The sequence below is a fragment of the Lampris incognitus genome, chromosome 18 (genome assembly GCF_029633865.1).
Source record: "Lampris incognitus isolate fLamInc1 chromosome 18, fLamInc1.hap2, whole genome shotgun sequence".
NCBI lineage: Eukaryota > Metazoa > Chordata > Actinopteri > Lampriformes > Lampridae > Lampris > Lampris incognitus.
The window spans coordinates 7,052,654-7,077,532 of NC_079228.1; the positions used below are offsets into that span (position 1 = coordinate 7,052,654).

The 24,879-nt window shown below is 52.4% G+C and overlaps 1 protein-coding gene across 1 annotated transcript in view; it reads left to right on the forward strand.

Moving 5' to 3' along the window:
* phf14 (PHD finger protein 14) overlaps positions 1 to 24,879 on the forward strand; it is a 204,689-nt gene that overhangs the window by 128,111 nt on the left and 51,699 nt on the right. Inside the window, exons 15-16 of the mRNA XM_056298369.1 lie at positions 1,226 to 1,288; positions 1,585 to 1,706. Of these exons, the coding sequence (XP_056154344.1) occupies positions 1,226 to 1,288; positions 1,585 to 1,706 (185 nt within the window). The remainder of the gene's footprint in view (positions 1 to 1,225; positions 1,289 to 1,584; positions 1,707 to 24,879) is intronic.

Below are 24,879 nucleotides of genomic sequence, written 5' to 3' on the forward strand. Positions count from 1 at the left end.
AAATTGTTAAGTGATGTTGGTCCTTTGTTCGCTGGTGTTGCCACAGGAGGAATAGTGAAGGGCTTTTGCAGCCAGTTGGCAACATCCTTGTAGTTAGCATTTATAATGATAAGTGCTCCATCTGGCTCGTGGTGGCAAGCCAAAGGCGACAGATGGAATTGTTTTCACAATCTGTTTAAATATGTTGTCGATTTTTCTTCCCTTTTTAAAAAGCCACTCGGTTCCATCCTCCGCTCGCTAGTGTCAAGATGGTTTGTTTTTATTTCTTTTCATGTTCCATTCCAACTCCATCACTGAACACTGTCCCAGTCCAGTTTGAAGCCGTGTAGACAGGAAGTAATACTGTGTGTCCATGCAGGGCACTATCACAGCTTACAAAGAGTTTCAGTAAGCCAGTGTTCAGTCTCTCAACGATCCTCCCCCATCATGCCCCAGTGTTCCCAACACTGTTTTCCACTCAGGATGACTGGTGGGACTGGTGGGGTTGGGGTGACTGATGTGACTGGTGATTGGTGGGGTTGGGGTGACTGGTGGGTTTGGGGTAACTGGTGTGATTGGTGGGGTTGGCGTGACTGGTGGGGTTGGGTGAGTGGTGTGACCGGTGGGATTGGGGTGAGTGGTGTGACTGGTGGGGTTGGGGTGACTGGTGTGACTGGTGGGGTTGGGGTGAGTTGTGTGACTGGTGGGGTTGGGGTGACTGGTGGGGTTGGGGTGAGTGGTGTGACTGGTGGGGTTGGGGTGACTGATGTGACTGGTGGGACTGGTGGGGTTGGGGTGACTGATGTGACTGATGTGACTGGTGGGACTGGTGGGTTTGGGGTGAGTGGTGGGACTGGTGGGGTTGGGGAGACTGATGTGACTGGTGGGACTGGTGGGGTTGGGGTGATTGCTGGGGTTGGGGTGCTATGAAACAGGCTGGCTTCATCATGGAGACTGGAGAGATTTCTAATGGCAAGGGTGGGGCTGTACCCTACCCACGCCCAACTCCCACCACCCACGATATTAAACTACAGCACGCTGACCTCTCCACTCATCTGTTCGTTTGTTTGTTTGTGAAACGATAACCTTGATGTTTTTATTTCCTGTGGGTGAGGCTAACCGCAGACCCGTGTTTCCTGTGCATGTGACAGTGACGTTGTGGTCACACGGCAGCTCGTGACCCTAGATGAGCTGCGTCATTAATGTGGGGCGCTGCTTAAGATGGGTCTCGTCTCGTGTTTCACAGAGAACCAGGGGGCAGAAGAGGAAGAGGGTGCCCATCTGTGACGACAGAGAGGAGAAGTTCGAGGTTTGGAAATTAATTTCCGGCACTGAAAGATTTGAGCTCGCACAACATTCACATTCCTGATTAATCCCATTCCTCTCTCCTCTTCTCTTATTCGCCTCTCAACACTCCTTAATTGCCCTAACCACCCATTTCTGGGTTCATATTCACAAACTGTACTCATAATGTGTTGTGCTAATGTGACCCCCCTTCCCACCCACCCCCGAAACACACACACACACACACACATTTCATCCCTTTAACTAGCTCTGTCCTCACAAGCCGCCGCCTGGCAGTTCTAATCGGCCATGTTTCCATAGGAACCACCGCCACGGGAGCGCCGCCAGCGGCAGTCTGCAGTCCAGAAGAAACCCAAAGCTGACGACATGCGCACCGAGTGCACAACCTGCAAAGGGCCCGGCGACAACGAGAACCTCGTGAGGTAGGACCACCTCTGCGTCCACAGCCCGCAGTAGTACACATCAGCTGTTGATGTGTGGTCTGCGTGTGTGTGTGTGTGTGTGTGTGTGTGTGTGTGTGTGTGTGTGTGTGTGTGTGTGTGTGTGTGTGTGTTAGAGCGAGCCATAGCCTCCTGATGATTAAAGTTCAGTCTTCATTAGTCTCGTGCCGCCTCCGGTCTGCAGAACGAGGGGGCTGAGGGTATCTGCTCCACAGGTCCCCTCTATTGGACTGCCACATACATTTACACATTTCATTAAGACCGTGAATCGCACAATTTATTCTGGTCTGTCCTCGGGATTTCAGGGATCAGGCACGCCATAAACAAAAATATCCCTCTGACTTTGTAAGAAAAGGATGTAGCTCAAAGCAGGCGGCGTGTCAGTCCCTGTCATTTCATCGCCTCCTCCATCAGCCGTCTTCACTCCATTCAAACTCGTGATGGATGTGTCCATTTAATTTGCATAAAAAAGGAGTGGCGGTGTAGTCCTCTCCCGTGTGGTCATCAGTGTGCCGTAACTCAGAAGACTGAACCCATGTTAGCACTTGATAAGTTATTTTGGCCACAAATATTTTCCTGTTGTATTCTGGTGTTAGTGGCCCTGGGGCAGCGTTTAGGTGGGAGGTTTGGGTGGGCGGGCTGTGAGGGGTGCTGCCCTGACTCTTTCTATCTTTGCATTGCACAGGTTGTGAGAGCCGGGGCAGCCACCTCACCTCCCCTAAAAACTCGGACCGATGACCTTTGGCTTAGAGACAGAGAGAGGCAAATTGAGGCGTTTGAAGAATGACGGATGTGGTTGAGGTCAGGCTCGAGAACAAGAGGGCCCCCCCGACCGTCACCTCTCCAACGACCTCTGACCCCAAACCGGACCGACAGCTGTCCAATGAAAATCGAATGACATTGTGTGAATCGGGAATGAGGAACTGAAACGTTTGACTGTTGCTATGAGCCGATGAGGTTTGCTTGGCGGGGGACTCGTGATGCAAACATGACCATGAAAAGGCAGAAAACTGCAACAGTTTTTGTGGACACTTTTGTGGGATCGATGTGTTGCTGTGACAGGTGATGCCTTTTACATCCTTCATTGTCAAACCTACTACTACTACTATTTATCCATCCATCCACCCATCTATCCATCCATCCATTATCCAAGCCACTTATGCTGCTCTCAGGGTCGCGGGGATGCTGGAGCCTATCCCAGCTGTCATTGGGCAGCAGGCGGGGAGACACCCTGGACAGGCCATCACAGGGCCCCCCACACACACCTAGGGACAATTCAGTACGGCCAGTTCACCTGACCTACATGTCTTGGACTGTGGGAGGAAACCGGAGCCCCCGGAGGAAACCCACGCAGACTGACCAGTGTCGATCGCAATCTCCCCGCCTAGCTGGTCAAAGTCCTGGCTCACCCCGAGAACTACTATTTATGATCCACAGATTTGATTTGGCAAAGGTTTTACACCGCATGCCTCCCTGACGCTACCCTCCCCGTTCATCGGGGCTTGGGACCGGCACTGAGAATGCCCTGGCATGTGCATCCTCAGTGGCCGGGCTCCTCCATTGTGGACCCTGTCATTCTTACTCTAACGTAAGAAGCAGGACCCATGTGCCGGACCGGGAAGCCATTTGGGAAACACAATACAATGACCTCCCACTGAAGGAAGGATGTTCTCCTTGACCTGCCCCGACCAAATCCTCTCTGTGTCTCTGAGTCCGCTCTTCAGCACCGTGTATTTAAATATTTCAACATATCTTTAGGCTCAGCGAGCAGACGGTCCCTCTCTCAGCAGTGCCCACCTGGGTGGTCTGTTGGTGGTCTGTCGACCTCCCCGGTCAGCTCCCCATCACAGCCGTGCATGGTTGAGACAGGAGTCGTCTCTCAGCCAGTCTACTTGTGCATTTCAGCATAAAGGCCTTTAAGTGCAGATGAAGCGGGGCCTGGACTCCAGCAGGCGGTGCTGTGTTGTGTGTCTTCAATACGTGCAGGAAAAGAAGTGTTCCCAGTTGTCAGTGTTATGTTTAGAAACGCTCCCCTCTCTCTGGAGAATCAGCCTACAGTCCTGCTGCTGTAAATGAAGTAGTGTAGGGAGTACAGTGCAGTAGGCTAGCCGTGGTGGTAGTGGTTCAGATAGAAGTACTAGCTAGCGTGGTAGCATGTTTGAACAGTTAAAGTCTTCCTCTCTCCCGGGGTCTTACGCTGACAGTTAAACTGACACCTGCTCAGAAAGAGGCCCGGCTTTGTGTCTCCTGTCCCCCGTGCCCACCAGTCAGGCCCCGTCCACAGCTGCCCCCTGCTCCGTCAGGCCTCCTGACGACTGTCACATCCTGCCCTCACATGTCACCCCCCTGCCCACCCCCGCGCCCTGCATGCATGCGTCTGGGAGTCGGGGGGCCGGGGGAGGGAAGGAATAACAATACGTGTAGTGTGCTGCTTCTCCCGCCTGGCGAGCCCAGACACAAACAATGCAGTTTTTCTTCTTCTTCTTCAGAAATGAAGAGTCGTGTGTGTAAAGTGATTTGCTGACCCCCGGTGACCCCCGCTGGGCTCGTCAGTACTGCGGTGCATGGCTTAATATATTTACCCCAGCCTGTATATTCATCTTAACCATGAAACATGTGACGTGCTCCTGTAGCGTGAGAATGCACGGTAGCTCTGTGTTGTGATGATGTGCACTGTATTTATTCAGGAGGACGCCCGTCCTGTCTTCTTCTTCTGTCTGTATTCTTTTCCTACATATTGTAAGCCTTGTGCTGTGCCCAGAGCTTTACATGTGATGTGGTCCTGAAATGACGGCCATCTTTTATTCATTAACTGCATATTTGTTTACAGACATGCCTTTAAGGGATTATTTCCAATGTGTTGTGTAACCTGTAATTGTGATATGAAGTAAGAATGTGAACGTCGCTGCTGTTGTGTATGTGAAATGTTTTGGCCTCCAGCCTCCGGCTCTCAGAGTTAAGCAGAGCTTTAATAAACTCTTGACTTTTTCACCTTATTGCCACAGTGATAAATGAGTGTCAGCCGGCTAATTAATTGTTGCAGGAGTGCGGCGGCGGCGGTCCGTTTGTGCGTGTAATGCCCCCTGTCATCCTGGATTTATCACCTGGGACGTGGCCCCCGTGTCCGCGGGTCACCCCCAACTGTGCAGCCGCTCAGCCTCGGAAAGCCGTGGAGGGTGGTCTCACCACGCACCACGCTCATCTGTCCCTTTCAGCGGATCCCGGATTCTCTGGCTGTATTCACCACACTGCATTTTTCACTCCGCCTCTCCTCCCTTCCTCTCCTCCCTTCCTCTCCTCCAATCTTCTGTCAGCAGAGAGAATAGAGAGGCTTTCATGCACAATCTGGTTAGCTGCATAACAAAAACATGTCTGTGGGCAGTTGGATCGCATTTATACCTCAGCAACAAGTGCAAAGAGCGAGACAGCGAGAGAGAGAGAGAGAGAGACAGACAGACAACGAGACAGAGACAGAGAGCGAGAGAGAGACAGACAGAGATGGCGAGAGAGAGACAGACAGAGACGGCGAGAGAGAGACAGAGAGAGAGAGTGACAGAGACAGACAGACAGACAGACAGAGCGAAAGAGAGACAGACAGACAGACAGACAGACAGACAGACAGACAGACAGACAGACAGACAGACAGACAGACAGACAGAGATGCTACTTTTGTGCACAGTGGCATCCTCACTTTGAGGTGCTTTCCCGAAGATGGAATCAGCTCACCGTGGCGAACTGTAAATGCCCCGATCCCTCATCCTCAGCCCAGGGTCTTTTAAAAACAGATGGGGGGGCAGTCCAGTCCAGAGAGCTGCTCTGCTACAGCTGTGTTCTGTTTTTGGGATGAGGGTGAGGCAGGGCCGGTGGGGGGGGGGGGGGGAGCAGGAGCTGGAAGGGGGGTTCTGGAAGAGCAGTAACCTTTCCGATGATGAGTGCATTTCCCATTACTGTTCTGACACAAGATCCAGGGAGATGATTTAATGGCGGCATTTTGTTTTTGCTGACTTCACCCTTTTCCCCCATTAAAAGAGAAAACACAGGCACTGGGGCTGGGGCTGGGGCTGGGGCTGCGTGGGAAGTGTGGCCAAGCAGCTAAAATCTATTACTGCCCAGTTTTCCCTCTCCTGCCTCTTTTATCCCACCAGCTCCACCGCCGTGTCTGCTCAGCTTCCTCTTCAGGTGCCGGCACCCACTTTGCCTTCTTAGTGGTTTCCGTGGCTTTGACCCTCATTTTTCAATGACTCCACACTAGAGATGAACCACTAAGCCTTAGAGGTGTCTTATATCCTAATTAATTAACTGATACCTTACCCGTCTCTCACACAAGCATGCACATGCACCTGTAAGGGAACTGAATTCTGGTACGAGTTGTTCCGCGTCCCGTCTAGACCGGTGTCAGCAGGACTAGAGGTCTCGGCGTGGTGTGATATTAAGTGCAGACCGGGTTTCTGGAAGGGTCAGACAGTGCAGGGCCGAGGTTTGCCCCGCAGAGTGGAGAGCACAGACCAGCCTGAGCCCTTAGTCAGCCTTGTGCCCGGTTCACTAGGGCCCCCTGCTGGAGAATAGGAGCAAAATTAGGCTCATGCACATTTCTGCCAACTTCCATTCTGCTCTCTCCCCCTTTTCCGCCCCGTCCCGGTGGTGAGTGAGTTGTGTCCAAATGAGCTAATAAAGGCACCGTCCTGGCACAGGGTTCTCCATAGGTCCGGCTCCGGCAGCTCATTCATTACATCCTCCTCTTGTTACACAGAAGCCCTTTAATAATGTTGCAGCGGCCCAACAGTAAATCAAAAAGTAGGAGGCTTGCAAAGTCCGATAATCCACTCCTTTCTATAGAGAGGATTCACAGAACGCCACCGGCGGGCGCACCGTGTAATGGATGAGAGTCAATGGCTGAGCGCCTTGTGCCGTATTGATTTCTGTCACGTGGCCACTCCCCATGGTAATTGCATTGCTCACTTGTGATAGATAAATTTACCACCCTCGTTCAGCCACTTGGGCTCCGGCACCGACACCGGGACCACCACAGAGAGGAAAGAAGTTCGGAGGTAATGAGCCCACTGTCAACACGCGCACCCCTGGCCCGAGGGCGTACTGTAAAGTAAGCAAACGTCGGTACGAATCCAGGGTTAACGCCTCATTATCGAGTGGCCCGTTTTGTAGCTCAAAATCGTCGTTGTTGTCCCCCGTCAGTGTTTTGCTGATCTGCTGGTGCGCTGATAAGGAGGTGGAAACAAGTATGCCGATGACGAGCGCGGCGCCAGCTCCCTGTTTTCCAAGGGCTGATGCTGAATTTCTTGTAGTTAATCCACAAAGGCGCTCATCACAGTCGGCACGCCAGTAGATTATGCCCCCAACAAGGGAAGACATTTCATTACATTAGCAGACACGCCGCACCTCATTCTTCTCTGTGTTCTTTGGTTGGGAACAGTACTCTTACCGCTTTCTTCTGGGAAAAGTACTCTTGCCGCTTTCTTTTGGGAAAAGTACTCTCACCTTTCTTTTGGGAAAAGTACTCTTCCCTCTTTCTTTTGGGAAAAGTACTCTTACCTCTTTCTTTTGGGAAAAGTACTTTTACCTCTTTCTTTGGGAAAAGTACTATTACCTCTTTCTTTTGGGAAAAGTACTCTTACCTCTTTCTTTTGGGAAAAGTACTTTTACCTCTTTCTTTTGGGAAAAGTACTCTTACCGCTTTCTTTTGGGAAAAGTACTTTTACCTCTTTCTTTGGGAAAAGTACTATTACCTCTTTCTTTTGGGAAAAGTACTCTTACCTCTTTCTTTTGGGAAAAGTACTTTTACCTCTTTCTTTGGGAAAAGTACTTTTACCTCTTTCTTTGGGAAAAGTACTTTTACCTCTTTCTTTGGGAAAGGTACTATTACCTCTTTCTTTTGGGAAAAGTACTTTTACCTCTTTCTTTTGGGAAAAGTACTATTACCTCTTTCTTTTGGGAAAAGTACTCTTACCTCTTTCTTATCTGCACACGGGCTGACGGTACGCAGGACCGCGGCCCCGCGGCCTTCAGCCTACATACATAACCAGCTGAACTGAAACGAGTACCACTGGTGAGTCCTGGTCCTTCAGTTTGCTGCGCTGCGTGTAGTATAAAGGTGGACATGAGAACCTGGTGTAGGCTGCCGGCTGCAGCAGGCGAGGCCTCTGAAACAGGCCCCGGCACGCCACGAAGGTCCCCTGTAAATGTATGCAGATTGCCTGGTGATTAAGATTCTAACTGCTCCCGTTTCTTTTAACGACCAATGAAAACTTGGCTCGAGCACTTCAGGAGATCAGTGTGATCATGTGATCCCGTGCCGTGTTACTGAAGACACGTGGCTTGATTAATAGTCCTGTGTGTTTTATTTTACACAGCCTAAGGACCTTCTATTTAGACACTTCTGTTTGACTTTTATTCCTGGAGCGTCCGGGCAGTGTGGTGGTCTGTTCCATTGCCCAACAACACGGGGATCGCCGGTTCGAATCCCCGTGTTACCTCCGGCTTGGTCGAACGTCCCTACAGACACAGTTGGCCATGTCTGCGGATGGGAAGCTGGATGTGGGTATGTGTCCTGGTCGCTGCAGTAGCGCCTCCTCTGGTCGGTCAGGGCGTCTGTTCGAGGGGGGAGGGGGATAATAGCGTGACCTTCCCACGCGCTACGTCCCCCAGGTGAAACTCCTCACTGTCAGGTGAAAAGAAGCGGCTGGTGACTCCACATGTATGGGAGTCTGCAGCCCTCCCCGGATCAGCAGAGGGGGTGGAGCAGCGACCGGGACGGCTCGGAAAAGTGGGATAATTGGCCAAGTTCAATTGGGGAGAAAAAGGGGGAAGTAAAAAAAAATGATTCGGAGAGTTTGGTTTAATCCAGCTGAGGGTTTGGTTTAATCCGGCTGAGGGTTTGGTTTAGTCTGGCTGAGGGTTTGGTTTAGTCTGGCTGAGAGTTTGGTTTAGTCTGGCTGAGAGTTTGGTTTAGTCTGGCTGAGGGTTTGGTTTAGTCTGGCTGAGGGTTTGGTTTAGTCTGGCTGAGGGTTTGGTTTAGTCTGGCTGAGAGTTTGGTTTAGTCTGGCTGAGGGCTTGGTTTAGTCTGGCTGAGGGTTTGGTTTAGTCTGGCTGGGGGTTTGGTTTAGTTTGGCTGAGAGTTTGGTTTAGTCTGGCTGAGAGTTTGGTTTAGTCTGGCTGAGGGTTTGGTTTAGTCTGGCTGGGTGGTACGTGGGTGAGTTACCGCAGGTCATGGCCGCCCTCTTCGGAGACGAGAAAAAAACTGCGGCAGCAGGTTTTAAGAGGTGGGTGAGACCTACTGGAGTTTGCATTGCAGAGCCGGGTCTCAGAGAAGAGCGGTCCTCTGCGGTCTAAGAGGAGGGGAGGGGGTCCTACGGGTCTCAGAGAAGAGCAGTCCTCTGCGGTCTAAGAGGAGGGGAGGGGGTCCTACGAGTCTGGGAGAAGAGCGGTCCTCTGCGGTCTAAGAGGAGGGGAGGGGGTCCTACGGGTCTGGGAGAAGAGCGGTCCTCTGCGGTCTAAGAGGAGGGGAGGGGGTCCTACGGGTCTGGGAGAAGAGCGGTCCTCTGCGGTCTAAGAGGAGGGGAGGGGGTCCTACGGGTCTCGGAGAAGAGCGGTCCTCTGCGGTCTAAGAGGAGGGGAGGGGGTCCTACGGGTCTGGGAGAAGAGCGGTCCTCTGCGGTCTAAGAGGAGGGGAGGGGGTCCTACGGGTCTGGGAGAAGAGTGGTCCTCTGCGGTCTAAGAGGAGGGGAGGTGGTCCTACGGGTCTGGGAGAAGAGCGGTCCTCTGCGGTCTAAGAGGAGGGGAGGTGGTCCTACGGGTCTGGGAGAAGAGCGGTCCTCTGCGGTCTAAGAGGAGGGGAGGGGTCCTACGAGTCTGGGAGAAGAGCGGTCCTCTGCGGTCTAAGAGGAGGGGAGGGGGTCCTACGGGTCTGGGAGAAGAGCGGTCCTCTGCGGTCTAAGAGGAGGGGAGGTGGTCCTACGGGTCTGGGAGAAGAGCGGTCCTCTGCGGTCTAAGAGGAGGGGAGGGGGTCCTACGGGTCTCAGAGAAGAGCGGTCCTCTGCGGTCTAAGAGGAGGGGAGGGGGTCCTACGGGTCTGGGAGAAGAGCGGTCCTCTGCGGTCTAAGAGGAGGGGAGGGGGTCCTACGGGTCTGGGAGAAGAGCGGTCCTCTGCGGTCTAAGAGGAGGGGAGGTGGTCCTACGGGTCTGGGAGAAGAGCGGTCCTCTGCGGTCTAAGAGGAGGGGAGGGGGTCCTACGGGTCTGGGAGAAGAGCGGTCCTCTGCGGTCTAAGAGGAGGGGAGGTGGTCCTACGGGTCTCGGAGAAGAGCGGTCCTCTGCGGTCTAAGAGGAGGGGAGGGGGTCCTACGGGTCTGGGAGAAGAGCGGTCCTCTGCGGTCTAAGAGGAGGGGAGGGGGTCCTACGGGTCTGGGAGAAGAGCGGTCCTCTGCGGTCTAAGAGGAGGGGAGGGGGTCCTACGGGTCTGGGAGAAGAGCGGTCCTCTGCGGTCTAAGAGGAGGGGAGGGGGTCCTACGGGTCTGGGAGAAGAGCGGTCCTCTGCGGTCTAAGAGGAGGGGAGGGGGTCCTACGGGTCTGGGAGAAGAGCGGTCCTCTGCGGTCTAAGAGGAGGGGAGGGGGTCCTACGGGTCTGGGAGAAGAGCGGTCCTCTGCGGTCTAAGAGGAGGGGAGGGGGTCCTACGGGTCTGGGAGAAGAGCGGTTCTCTGCGGTCTAAGAGGAGGGGAGGGGGTCCTACGGGTCTGGGAGAAGAGCGGTCCTCTGCGGTCTAAGAGGAGGGGAGGGGGTCCTACGGGTCTGGGAGAAGAGCGGTCCTCTGCGGTCTAAGAGGAGGGGAGGGGGTCCTACGGGTCTGGGAGAAGAGCGGTCCTCTGCGGTCTAAGAGGAGGGGAGGGGGTCCTACGGGTCTGGGAGAAGAGCGGTCCTCTGCGGTCTAAGAGGAGGGGAGGGGGTCCTACGGGTCTGGGAGAAGAGCGGTCCTCTGCGGTCTAAGAGGAGGGGAGGGGGTCCTACGGGTCTGGGAGAAGAGCGGTCCTCTGCGGTCTAAGAGGAGGGGAGGGGGTCCTACGGGTCTCAGAGAAGAGCGGTCCTCTGCGGTCTAAGAGGAGGGGAGGGGGTCCTACGGGTCTGGGAGAAGAGCGGTCCTCTGCGGTCTAAGAGGAGGGGAGGGGGTCCTACGGGTCTGGGAGAAGAGCGGTCCTCTGCGGTCTAAGAGGAGGGGAGGGGGTCCTACGGGTCTGGGAGAAGAGCGGTTCTCTGCGGTCTAAGAGGAGGGGAGGGGGTCCTACGGGTCTGGGAGAAGAGCGGTCCTCTGCGGTCTAAGAGGAGGGGAGGGGGTCCTACGGGTCTGGGAGAAGAGCGGTCCTCTGCGGTCTAAGAGGAGGGGAGGGGGTCCTACGGGTCTGGGAGAAGAGCGGTCCTCTGCGGTCTAAGAGGAGGGGAGGGGGTCCTACGGGTCTGGGAGAAGAGCGGTCCTCTGCGGTCTAAGAGGAGGGGAGGGGGTCCTACGGGTCTGGGAGAAGAGCGGTCCTCTGCGGTCTAAGAGGAGGGGAGGGGGTCCTACGGGTCTGGGAGAAGAGCGGTCCTCTGCGGTCTAAGAGGAGGGGAGGGGGTCCTACGGGTCTCAGAGAAGAGCGGTCCTCTGCGGTCTAAGAGGAGGGGAGGGGGTCCTACGGGTCTGGGAGAAGAGCGGTCCTCTGCGGTCTAAGAGGAGGGGAGGGGGTCCTACGGGTCTGGGAGAAGAGCGGTCCTCTGCGGTCTAAGAGGAGGGGAGGGGGTCCTACGGACTCCACGCAAAGATTAAACAGCAGATGAAAGAGGACACGAGTTGCCGGCCGTGAGCAACATGTGTTGCAGACAAAAGCAATCAATCACGTCCGTCCACCCGCCTCCCTCCAATAAGATTACATCAATCAATAGGCGCTCTTATGAGTGATTGGGTTTTGTCTGCTGCCAGACTACACGCCAGGCTGCTGCTCAATCCTGCTGGTGATTAAAGCAGGGCCGATCGCGCTGATAACACCCAAGACCTTGCTGTGACTGAGTCCAGGAGGGCCGTGTCGGGAGCAGATAGAGGCTGGTGGCAGCATGTGGCGGAGACACTGAGATTGAGAGGACTCGCTCCGTCATGGCCCTCCGCCCAGCCCACCAGCGACCAGCGGCGGCGGCGGCGGCAGACGGAAGTCAGGTTAAATACCGCTTTGACTCAGAGTTGCATGTTTTATCTTTCTATTTGTGAGTACTGTACACATTTCGTGAAAGAACAGTTTGCTTTTCTTTTTTTTTCTCCCCCCCTTTTCTCCCCAATTGTATCCGGCCAATTACCCCACTCTTCCGAGCCGTCCCGGTCGCTGCTCCACCCCCTCTGCTGATCCGGGGAGAGGCTGCAGACTACCACATGCCTCCTCCCATACACGTGGAGTCGCCAGCCGCTTCTTTTCACCTGACAGTGAGGAGTTTCACCAGGGGGACGTAGGACGTGGGAGGGTCACGCTATTCCCCCCAGTTCCCCCTCCCCCCCTCGAACAGACGCCCCGACCGACCAGAGGAGGCGCTACTGCAGCGACCAGGACACACGCCCACATCCAGCTTCCCATCCGCAGACATGGCCAACTGTGTCTGTAGGGACGTTCGACCAAGCTGGAGGTAACACGGGGATTCGAACCGGCGATCCCCGTGTTGTTGGGCAATGGAACAGACCACCACACTGCCCGGACGCTCCAGGAATAAAAGTCAAACAGAAGTGTCTAAATAGAAGGTCCTTAGGCTGTGTAAAATAAAACACACAGGACTATTAATCGAGCCACGTGTCTTCAGTAACACGGCACGGGATCACATGATCACACTGGTCTCCTGAAGTGCTCGAGCCAAGTTTTCATTGGTCGTTAAAAGAAACGGGAGCAGTTAGAATCTTAATCACCAGGCAATCTGCATACATTTACAGGGGACCTTCGTGGCGTGCCGGGGCCTGTTTCAGAGGCCTCGCCTGCTGCAGCCGGCAGCCTACACCAGGTTCTCATGTCCACCTTTATACTACACGCAGCGCAGCAAACTGAAGGACCAGGACTCATCAGTGGTACTCGTTTCAGTTCAGCTGGTTATGTATGTAGGCTGAAGGCCGCGGGGCCGCGGTCCTGCGTACCGTCAGCCCGTGTGCAGATAATAAAGAGGTAAGAGTACTTTTCCCAAAGAAAGAGGTAAAAGTACTTTTCCCAATGAAAGAGGTAAGAATACTTTTCCCAAAAGAAAGAGGTAAGAATACTTTTCCCAAAGAAAGAGTTAAGAATACTTTTCCCAAAAGAAAGAGGTAAAAGTACTTTTCCCAAAAGAAAGAGGTAAGAGTACTTTTCCCAAAGAAAGAGGTAAGAGTACTTTTCCCAAAAGAAAGAGGTAAGAGTACTTTTCCCAAAGAAAGAGGTAAGAGTACTTTTCCCAAAGAAAGAGGTAAGAGTACTTTTCCCAAAAGAAAGAGGTAAGAGTACTTTTCCCAAAAGAAAGAGGTAAGAGTACTTTTCCCAAAAGAAAAAGGGAAGAGTACTTTTCCCAAAAGAAAGAGGTAAGAGTACTTTTCCCAAAAGAAAGAGGTAAGAGTACTTTTTTTGAAAATTTAATTTATTAACATGTTCGTCATAAATTATAATTAATTACACACAATGCCTCCCAAAGACACGTGCCTTTATCCAGACCTCTACCCAATACAGAACTCTAAAACCTTTATCCAGACCTGTACCCTGATACAGAACTTTAAATCGTTTATCCAGACCTGTACCCTCATACATGATAAACCTTTATCCAGACCTGTACCCTGATACAGAACTTTAAATCTTTTATCCAGACCTGTACCTTTATAAATGACTTTAAAACCGTTATCCAGACCTGTACCCTGATACAGAACTTTAAATCTTTTATCCAGACCTGTACCCTGATACATGACTTTAAAACCGTTATCCAGACCTGTACCCTGATACAGAACTTTAAATATTTTATCCAGACCTGTACCTTTATACATGACTTTAAAACCTTTATCCAGACCTGTACCCTGATACAGAACTTTAAATCTTTTATCCAGACCTGTACCCTGATACATGACTTTAAAACCGTTATCCAGACCTGTACCCTGATACAGAACTTTAAATCGTTTATCCAGACCTGTACCCTCATACATGATAAAACCTTTATCCAGACCTGTACCCTGATACAGAACTTTAAATCTTTTATCCAGACCTGTACCCTGATACATGACTTTAAAACCGTTATCCAGACCTGTACCCTGATACAGAACTTTAAAACCTTTATCCAGACCTGTTCCCTGATACATGATAAAACCTTTATCTAGAACTGTACCCGATACAGAACTTTAAAAACTTTATGCAGACCTTTACCCTGATACATGACTTTAAAACCTTTATCCAGACTTGTACCCTGATACAGAACTTTAAAACCTTTATCCAGACCTGTACCCTGCTATATGACTTTAAAACCTTTATCCAGACCTGTACCCTGCTATATGACTTTAAAACCTTTATCCAGACCTGTACCCTGTTATATGACTTTAAAACTTTCATCCAGACCTCTACCCTGATACATGACTTTAAAACCTTTATCCAGACCTCTACCCTGATACAGAACTTTAAATCTTTTATCCAGACCTGTACCTTTATACATGACTTTAAAACCTTTATCCAGACCTGTACCCTGATACAGAACTTTAAATCTTTTATCCAGACCTGTAACCTGATACATGACTTTAAAACCGTTATCCAGACCTGTACCCTGATGCAGGACTTTAAATCATTTATCCAGACCTGTTCCCTGATACAGAACTTTAAAACCTTTATCCAGACCTGTACCCTGATACATGATAAAACCTTTATCTAGAACTGTACCCGATACAGAACTTTAAAACCTTTATCCAGACCTGTACCCTGATACATGACTTTAAAAGCTTTATCCAGACTTGTACCCTGATACAGAACTTTAAAACCTTTATCCAGACCTGTACCCTGATATATGACTTTAAAACCTTTATCCAGACCTGTACCCTGCTATATGACTTTAAAACCTTTATCCAGACTTGTACCCTGATATATGACTTTAAAACTTTCATCCAGACCTGTACCATGATACATGACTTTAAAACCTTTATCCAGACCTCTACCCTGATACAGAACTTTAAAACCTTTATCCAGACCTGTACCCTGATATATGACTTTAAAACTTTCATCCAGACCTCTACCTTGATACAGAACTTTAAATCCTTTATCCAGACCTGTACCCTGATCCAGAAGCATGTGTGCCACCAGCTCACTGAATGAAAGAAGCCTCCGGTGAGTCTGGAAGAGCTTCAGGTGTTTCCAGCAAGGAGGCTCAGATGGCCTCCTCCTTCCAGGGGCCTGGGTTTCCAGGGGCCAGGGTTCCCAGGGGCCGGGTTTTCCAGGGGCCGGGGTTTCCAGGGGCCTAGGTTTCCAGGGGCCGGGGTTTCCAGGGGCCTAGGTTTCCAGGGGCTGGGGTTATAGGGGCCGGGGTTTCCAGGGGCCTGGGTTTCCAGGGGCCTGGGTTTCCAGGGGCCGGGGTTCCAGGGGCCGGGGTTTCCAGGGACCGGGGTTCCCAGGGGCCTGGGTTTCTAGGGGCCTGGTTTCCCAGGGGCCTGGGTTTCCAGGGGCCTAGGTTTCCAGGGGCCAGGGTTTCCAGGGGCCGGGGTTTCCAGGGGCCTGGGTTTCCAGGGGCCTGGGTTTCCAGGGGCCTGGGTTTCCAGGGGCCGGGGTTTCCAGGGGCCTGGGTTTCCAGGGGCCAGGGTTCCCAGGGGCCTAGGTTTCCAGGGGCCTGGGTTTCCAGAGGCCAGGGTTCCCAGGGGCCGGGGTTTCCAGGGGCCTGGGTTTCCAGGGGCCGGGGTTTCCAGGGGCCTGGGTTCCCAGGGGCCGGGGTTTCCAGGGGCCTGGGTTTCCAGGGGCCGGGGTTTCCAGAGGCCAGGGGTTCCCAGGGGCCTGGGTTTCCAGGGGCCAGGGTTCCCAGGGGGCGGGGATTCCAGGGGCCTGGGTTCCCAGGGGCCTGGTTTTCCAGGTACCTGGGTTTCCAGGGGCCTGGGTTTGGAGATTCATGTGAAATTAATTGTCAGGTTGTGCAACAAAAGGTGCGTGCTCATTAGTGCGGCACACACGCTGGTCATTTGTCTTCTTCTCACGGGGTGGCCGGGGGCACTTTAAATCCCACCATTTCCCGGGCAGATATGCCTGCTCAGCCATCCGTGTGTGTGTGTGTGTGTGTGTGAGTGTGTGTGTGTGTGCGTGTGTGTGTGTGTGTGTGTGTGTGTGTGTGTGTGTTGTCTGGTCCACCTGCGCTGGCATACCCCTGCTCATGTGCAGCAGCTGTTTGACGTTGCATCAACGACTCACAGAAGGCTCATTGTTAAAGCCGACAGGATGTGTTCACCATGTGTAACACAACTACCACACCAGGTTAAAGCACACACACCACACCTCTATCGCTCCACAGCTGACACAACTTCTTTTCTTTTCTTGATTTTTTCCCCCCGCTTTTTCTCCCCAATTGTACTTGGCCAACCACCCCACTCTTCCGAGCCGTCCCGGCCGCTGCAGACTACCACATGCCTCCTCCCATACATGTGGAGTCCCCTTGGGGGGCGTCTGGGTAGTGTGGAGGTCTGTTCTGTAGCCTTCCAACACAGGGATCGCCGGTTCGAATCCCCGTGTTACCTCCGGCTTTGTCGGGCGTCCCTACAGACACAATTGGCCGTATCTGTGGGTGGGAAGCCGGATGTGGGTATGTGTCCTGGTCACTGCACTAGCGCCTCCTCTGGTCGGTGGGGGCGCCTGTTCAGGGGGAGGGGGAACTGGAGGGAATACCGTGATCCTCCCACGCGCTTTGTCTCCCTGGTGAAACTCCTCACTGTCAGGTGAAAAGAAGCGGCTGGCGACTCTGCATGTATGGGAGGAGGCATGTGGTAGTGTGCAGCCCTCCCCAGATCAGCAGAGGGGGTGGAGCAGCGACCGGGACGGCTCGGAATGGTGGAGTAAATTGCCGGGCACAATTGGGGAGTCACCAGCCGCTTATTGTCACCTGATAGTGAGGAGTTTTACCAGGGGGACGTAGCGCATGGGAGGCTCACACTATGCCCCCCAGTTCCCCCTCCCGCCCAAACAGATGCCCCGACCAACCAGAGGAGGCGCTAGTGCAGCGACCGGGACACATACCCACATCCGGCTTCCCACCCGCAGACACAGCCAGCTGTGTCTGTAGGGACGCCCGACCAAGCCGGAGGTAACACGGGGATTCGAACCAAGATTACCCACCCCTGTTTTAGGGAGGTAGTTTGCTGGGTGGGAGGGGTCATCGATGATTTTGCCAACCTAGTTGGCCTTTTTCACTATCCGTTTGAGTTTTTTGTTGGTGATGGTGATGGGGTTTTGTACCAGACCTGTAAAGGAGGGTGTGAGGATGTTTTGGATGATGGTGGTGTAAAATTGGACCAGTAGCTGTTTAGTGGCCCTGTCTGTCTATGCCTGCTCAGCCATCCATGACCCTGTTCTTCCTGAGTTGCCTCAGGCGGAACAGGGTCATGGCTATCGTCTTTGTGCTTTTTTGATGATGGACTTGGTGTTGATGTCCAATTTAAGTGATTGCTTATATGAGTGCCGGGGAATTTGGAGTTGTCTGTCATGATTATGGGTTGGTCAGCAATTTGGATGGGTTCTGTGGCAGTCTTGTTTTTTGTTTTGAAGTCAATGCCTATTTCCATGGTTTTGGAGTTTAGAGATGTTGAGCAGGACGTTGTTGTTACTGCACCATCTTACTGCCCTGCCCACTACTTGCCAGTATGGAGTCGCGTTGTTGTCCGAGATGAGGCCCAAAATGGTGGTACCGTCTGCATACTTGACTACTTTGGCCGAACTGGTCAGAGGTGAATTTGTTAGTGTACAGAGAGAAGAGCAGGGGAGACAGGATATAGCCCTGAGGGGCACCACTGCTGAGGGACAGGGGGCAAGATGTACAGTTGTTTACCTTGACTCTTTGTGGTCTGTTGTTGAGGAAAGCTATGATCAAGTGGTTTATGGCCGGTTTGATGTTCATATCCTGTAGTTTGGAGAATAGTTTGGGGAGATTATTGTGTTGAATGCCAAGCTGAAGTCGATAAACAGGATGCATGCGTAGCTGTTTCATGTGTCCAGGTGTTGTAATGTGTTAAGGCTAATGGCATCCTCTACTGACCTGTTGGCACAGTAGACAAATTGATATGGGTCCAGTTAGGATGATCTATACATAAAAAAATATCCCTCTCACACTTTTTCGGCTGATGTGTGTCTTCCTCAAGCTTGGCTCCTCTACCAGAGGCCTGGGAGTTTGAAGGTTCTGTGCAGTATCTTAGCTGTTCTTAGGACTGCAGTCTTCTGGACAGAGACCTTAGATGTTGTTCCTGGAATCTGCTGGAGCCATTCTGCCAGTTTGGGGGTCACAGCCCCAAGTGCTCCTATTAGCACTGGGACTACTGTGGATTTCACCTTCCACATCTGATCTAGTTCTTCCTTCAGCCCTTGGTATTTCTCTAGCTTCCTTCAGTCAGCCTTTTCTAGCCACTGGTAGGATTTCTTGATATCAGCTACGTCTTCTATCTGTAGATGGTACATGCCATGGAGTGGCTTAGTCTTCCATGATACCTCCTCCTGCTGCCTGGGGTACTCACTCAGCAGTTTGTCCTGGGGGGGGGGCTCACCCCCATTTTTTTCCACTTATCATACAGTCTCAGGCTGCTGGACTTCGGGTGGTTTCCATTTGCCTGTGGAATATCTAGTTACTTGTAACTGCCCTGTATGTCTGTTATCCTGCCATCTAGTTATCCAAACCCTTCAGTCCTCAACCCCTTTACTCTTTTTGCCTCCATTCGACCAAATTTGTCCAGTCCAAATGACATTCAGATGTTGCCGCTAAAGAACCTTGTGAGGTGGCTCAGCGAGTCAATGTCTTGCTCATTCCTGGCTCATTCCTGGCATACAGCTTTATGAAATAAAGGGTGCAACATGTGAAATAAAGTGTGTGCTGCTCTACTTTGACCTATGCCATAGAGCGTGCGTAGACGTAAGATGTACTATGTTCTTAGCACTACTGTCCTTGACTAGACAGCGCCATTCACCAGCTAAGTCACAGATAATCAATAACTCTCCTAAACCAAGAACATGGCCTATGTGAAAAAGTGGATGTTGACCAGGAAAACCGTCAGTTCAAATCTGACTAGACTGGTCATTTTGTTTTATGTTACTGGACCACGCCAATGCCAAACCAACATGCTTGATATACATGCAGACCATAACTATGCAAAGAGGAAAATTCAAGTGGCACTTCAACACCATACATGCTGCCAGTTTTAATGCCAACTACCCTACAAAATCAGATCACCACAAACAAAAAATAACAAATAGGATAACATTACACAAGCACCCCATTTCTGCTATCTGTAAATCAACATCGGCACAGAAGAGTGTAACAGCTGCATCATTGTGTGTTTCATGGAACCTTATTAAAGCTTCTTTTCTTTTTTTTTTGTCAGTACCTACCAAAGTGGTCCAAGATAAGACAACTGGTGAACCGGTGACAGGATCATGGGCACCCAAGGCTTAGTGTTGTGTGTGGTGAGCAAAGGTCATCTGGTCCGATCCCACAGAAAAGCTAATGTAGTAGCTCAAATTTCTGAAAAGGTTCGTACTGGCTTAAATAGACAGGTGTCATGACACATAGTGTATTGCGACCCTCAGACCGGTCAGAGGGCCCATGATGACCCCGAGAATCGTCACTTTAACGTGGCACAGGGTTTTGTGTGTACCAGTTATCCTGGGAGCTGTGTTGTCAGGGGCAATAGCCCCTGGTAGGGTCTCCCAAGGCAAATTGGTCCCAGGGAGGGGCCAAACTAAAAGTGATTCCCAAAAAACCCAGTGAATTTACACCAGCAGAGTTACAGCACCTCGCACAGAAAAGGGAAACCGGAGCCCCCTCCTGGAGCCACACCTGGGAGGGGAGCTTGCCGGCGAGCATCTGGTGGCCGGACCTTGGCCGTTGGGGCCCGGTTGGGCCCAGCCTGAAAAAACAACATGGAGCCACCACCTCGTGGACCCACCACACACAGGGATGAGCATTGGGGTAGGGTGCAATGCAGGCTGGGCGGCAGGCAAAGGCGGGGACCAGGGCGTGCCAACTTCCAGCATCACAGATTGGTCCTCAGGACGTGGAATGTCATGAGTCCAAAGTAATGAGTCCAGCCCCTGCACTCATTACTTTGGGTGGTGGTACAAAGGTGTGCAAAGTGGTGAACCTTGCCCCATACTTGCTCAGTCATTCACAGGCAAGGATGGGGCAAGGTTCACCACTTTGTGAACAACTGCGTGAGCAAATAGTCTAACAGTTTAAGAACAACATTTCTCAACGTACAATTGCAAGGAATTTAGGGCTCTCATCATCTCCAGTCCATAATATTGTAACGTGCATGGATAAGAAGACACGCTGGCCGCTGGCTCACGGGTCTGACCCTTTAGTCGAGCGGTTAGCGATGCCTCCTGCGGTGCGGGCGATACGGGTTCACTTCCCGGCCGCGGCAGTTCCTGTGGTTGCGTTGTCCCCTGAATTCGCTACATTGGTGTCAGAAGTGGGATGGGGCGACCGTAAGGCCATCGGAAGCGTATGCGCCCTGAGGCGCAAAGGAGCTGATATGCTTAAGCACGGGGACGTGCTTCCCGAAGGAGGGGGGTAGTGTAACGTGCATGGATAAGAAGACACGATGGCCGCTGGCTCGCGGGTCTGACCCTTTAGTCGAGCGGTTAGCGATGCGTCCTGCGGTGCGGGCGATACGGGTTCGCTTCCCGGCCGCGGCAGCTCCTGTGGTTGCGTTGTCCCCCGAATTCGCTACAATATCATCAAAAGATTCAGAGAATCCGGAGAAATCTCTGCACATAAGCGCCAAGGCCGAAAACCAACATTGAATGCCCGTGACCTCCGACCCCTCAGGCGGCACTACATTAAAAACCGACATCATTCTGTAAAGGATATTATCACATGGGCACAGGAGCACTTCGGAAAACCATTCTCAGGGATGGGGTTACCAATACCTGGTGGACTGGGTCGGTTACGTGCCCGAGGATCGCAGCTGGGTGCCCCGATCCTACCTGGCCGACCCTGCACTCCTGAAGGAGTCATATTGGGCCCACCCCTACGCCATCAGATGGTCGCCTGGTGTCTCCCATAGGAGGGGGGGTCCTGTTGTGGTTACACCACCCCGAGCTGCCTCCCCGGCACGTTCAAGCCACTCCCCCAGCTCGGGCATGCCGGAAACATCTGAGTGCTCGGTTCGCGCTGTGAGGAGACTAGCGCTGCGCTGCACCAGGTGTTTGCCATCATCTATCAGGTACACCTGCAGCAATCAGGCAGCCCTCTACAAGAAGCCTCCCAGAATGCCTTTCTGTGCTTCGACGTACTGAACCCTGTGGTAAAGCTCTGACAAACCTATTTCAGGGATTTTCCTGCTTACCCTTTTCTTGTGCCTATTCCCACACTGTTGTTTTGTTCCTCAGTATCTAACGTCTGTGGTCCTGTTTTTTTGTGTGTTTCGTCTCGCTGTTAGTGTTTCCCCTCAAAACCCCCCCTCCGCGACTTCCACGGCTCCCCGCATCTCCCTCGCTCCTCATCCCCAGCGACCCTCACGTTTTCCCCGGACCTCTTCAGTAATCTCCCTCCGCATCTCTCTCCCTGGACCCCTCCCTTCGGACTTGACTTCCTGGATCTCGGACCCGGATTTCCTCAGACACCCCCCTCGCTCTACGGATTCGGACTTTGGTAGCCAGGTGCACGCACATCGTCACAACAACCCCCACCTAAGATTCCCCTGTTATCATCCCTGTAGCAGTGTTGTTTATCTTCCTGCATTAAGATTGCCTTCAGGTTTTGTCGGTGCTCTTTGTCTGTCTGTCCTTTGGGTTTCACTACACTGGCCTCTGGTCTTCATTCGTGATACGTAAAAGTATCATCAGATATGCGGCCGTATGTTTTTGGACACTCAGGTGAAGAAAGGAGCAGAGCTGTCAACTGATCACCACCTGGTGATGAGTTGGATCAGATGGCGGGGAAGGCTGCCGGACAGACTGGCAAACCCAAACCTGTATTGAGGGTGAACTAGGAACGTTTGGCGGAGGCCCCTGTCCGTGAGGTCTTCAATGTCCACCTGTGGAGGAAATTCTCGTGTATCCCGAGGGAGGCTGGGGACATAGAGTCTGAGTGGGCCATGTTCAAAGCCTCTATTGTAGATGCGGCAGGCAGGAGCTGTGGTCATAAAGTCATCGGTGCCTGTGTAGGCGGCAACCTAAGAACCCGCTGGTGGACACCGGTGGTGAGGGAAACCGTCAGGCTGACGAAGGAGGCCTTTTGGACTTGGTTGGCTCAGGGGTCTCCTGAAGCAGCAGACAGGTACCGGGAGGCCAGAAGGGCTGCCGCCTCGGCGGTCGCAGAACCAAAAACTCGGGCGTGGGAGGAGTTCGGCGAGGCTATGGAAGAGGACTTTCGGTTTGCCTCAAGGAAGTTCTGGCAAACCATCCGGTGACTCAGGAAGGGGAAGCCGGGCTTGACTCAGGCTGTGTTCAGCCAGGGAGGGGAACTGTTGACCCGGACTGGGGATGTTGTCGAGCGGTGGAAAGAACACTTTGAGGAGCTCCTGAACCCGACTAACATGTCCTCAGTGGAGGAGGTAGAGTCTGAAGACTCAGGGGAAGCCCCACTGATATCCTTGGCAGAGGTCTCTGAGGTAGTTAAAAAGTTCCTCGGTGGCAAGGCGCCGGGTGTGGATGAGATTCGCCCTGAGATGCTGAAGGCTCTGGACATTTTTGGGCTGTCTTGGTTGACACACCTCTTCAGTGTCGCGTGGACGTCGGAGAGAGTACCTATGGAGTGGCAGACTGGGGCGGTGGTGGTTCCCATATTCAAAAAGGGGGACCGGAGGGTGTTCTCCAATTATCGGGGCATCACATTGCTCAGCCTCCCTGGGAAAGTCTACTCTAGGGTGCTCGAAAGGAGGCTCCAGCCTATTGTCAAACCTCGGATCCAGGAGTAACAATGCAGATTCCATCCTGGCCACGGAACAACGGGCCAACTCTTTACCCTTGCGGATGTGCTGAGGGGGGCATGGGAGTTTGACCAGCTAGTGTACATGTGTTTTGTGGACTTGGAAAAGGCTTACGACCGTGTACCCCGGGGCACTCTGTGGGGGGTACTGTGGAAGTATGGGGTACCGGGGCAGTTGCTACAAGCCACCTGGTTCTTGTATAACCAAAGTGAGAGCTGTGTCCGCATTGTTGGCACAAAGTCAAACACGTTTTCAGTGGGTGTCGGACTCCGCCAAGGTTGTCCCTTGTCTCTGATTCTGTTTGTGATATTTATGGACAGGATCTCAAGGCGCAGCCAAGGTGAGGAGTGTGTCCGTTTTGGTAACCTCAGAATTGCATCTCTGCTCTTCGCAGATGATGTGGTCTTGTTGGCTTCATCAGAACGCGACCTCCAGCGCGTACTGGGGCGGTTTGCAGCTGAGTGTGAAATGGCCGGGACGAGAGTCAGCACCTCCAAATCTGAGGCCATGGTTCTCTACCGAAAATGGCGGATTGCTTCCCTCCGGGTTGGGCATGAGTTGTTGCCTCAAGTGAAGGAGTTCAACTATCTCGGGGTCTTGTTCACGAGTGAGGGTAGGATGGAGCGGGAGATTGACAGGCGGATTGGTGCAGCATCAGCAGTAATGCGGACGTTGTACCGGACCGTTGTAGTGAAGAAGGAGCTCGGCCGGAAGGCAAAGCTCTCAATTTACCAGTCAATCTTCGTTCCAACCCTCACCTATGGTCACGAGCTCTGCGTAGTGACCGAAAGGGTGAGACCGCGGATACAAGCGGCTGAAATGGGTTTCCTCTGTAGGGTGTCTGGGCTCAGCCTTAGACCTTAGAGTTAGGATGAGGAGCTCGGACATCTGAAGGGAGCTTGGAGTAGAGCCGCTGCTTCTTCGCGTCGAAAGGAGCCAGTTGAGGTGGTTCGGGCATCTGATTAGGATGCCTCCTGGGCGCCTTCCTCTGGAGGTTTACCGGGCACGGCCAATGGGGAGGAAACCCCGGGGTAGACCCAGAACTCGCTGGAGGGACTACATGTGCAATCTGGCCTGAGAACACCTTGGGATCCCCCAGGAGGAGCTGGAGGGCATTGCTGGGGGGAGGAACATCTGGATTTCCCTACTTAGCTTGCTGCCACCGCGATCCGACCCCGGAGAAGCGGCTGATGATGAATGAATGAATGAATAGATGAATGAATGAATATGGATGAGCCAACCCAGGGAAGTGTAATCTGTAAAAGCATGATTTTTATGGAAAATATTGCCAGCAAAACACATTGGCAATGATGTTGACATAAGAATGTTGTGGATGTTTTTTTCCCCAGCTTTGGACACTTTGAAAAGTTAATATAGTTAAACACAGGGTACAACTCGCAAAATGAAAAACTTAAAACGAGTTTTCATTCTCACATACCTAGATTGAATGTTCCAATAATAACAATAACAATACATTTTATTTATACAGCGCTTTTCAGTACTCAAACATGCTTTTACATAAGTTCAAATGAATACAAAAGCATCTCACCAAAACCATATGACAAACAATAGTCACACATTATTATTATTGTTATTGTTTTTTTAATTTTTTTCCCGTTTCCCCCCCAATTGTACTCGGCCAATTATTCCACTTTCCCGAGCCGTCCCGGCCACTGCTCCACCCCCTCTGCCAATCCGGGTAGGGCTGCAGACTATCACATTGCCTCCTCCCATACATTTGGAGTCACCAGCCACTTCTTTTCACCTGACAGTGAGGAGTTTCACCAGGGGGACGTAGCGCATGGGAGGATCACGCTATCCCCCCAGTACCCCCCCCCCGAACAGGCGCCCCGACCGACCAGAGGAGGCGCTAGTGCAGCGACCAGGACACATACCCACGTTCAGCTTCCCTCCGGCAGACAGCCTATTGTGTCTGTAGGGACGCCCGACCAAGCCAGAGGTAACACGAGGATTCGAACCGGAGATTCCCGTGTTGGTAGGCAACAGAATAGACCGCTGCGCTACCTGGGCTTTAATCACA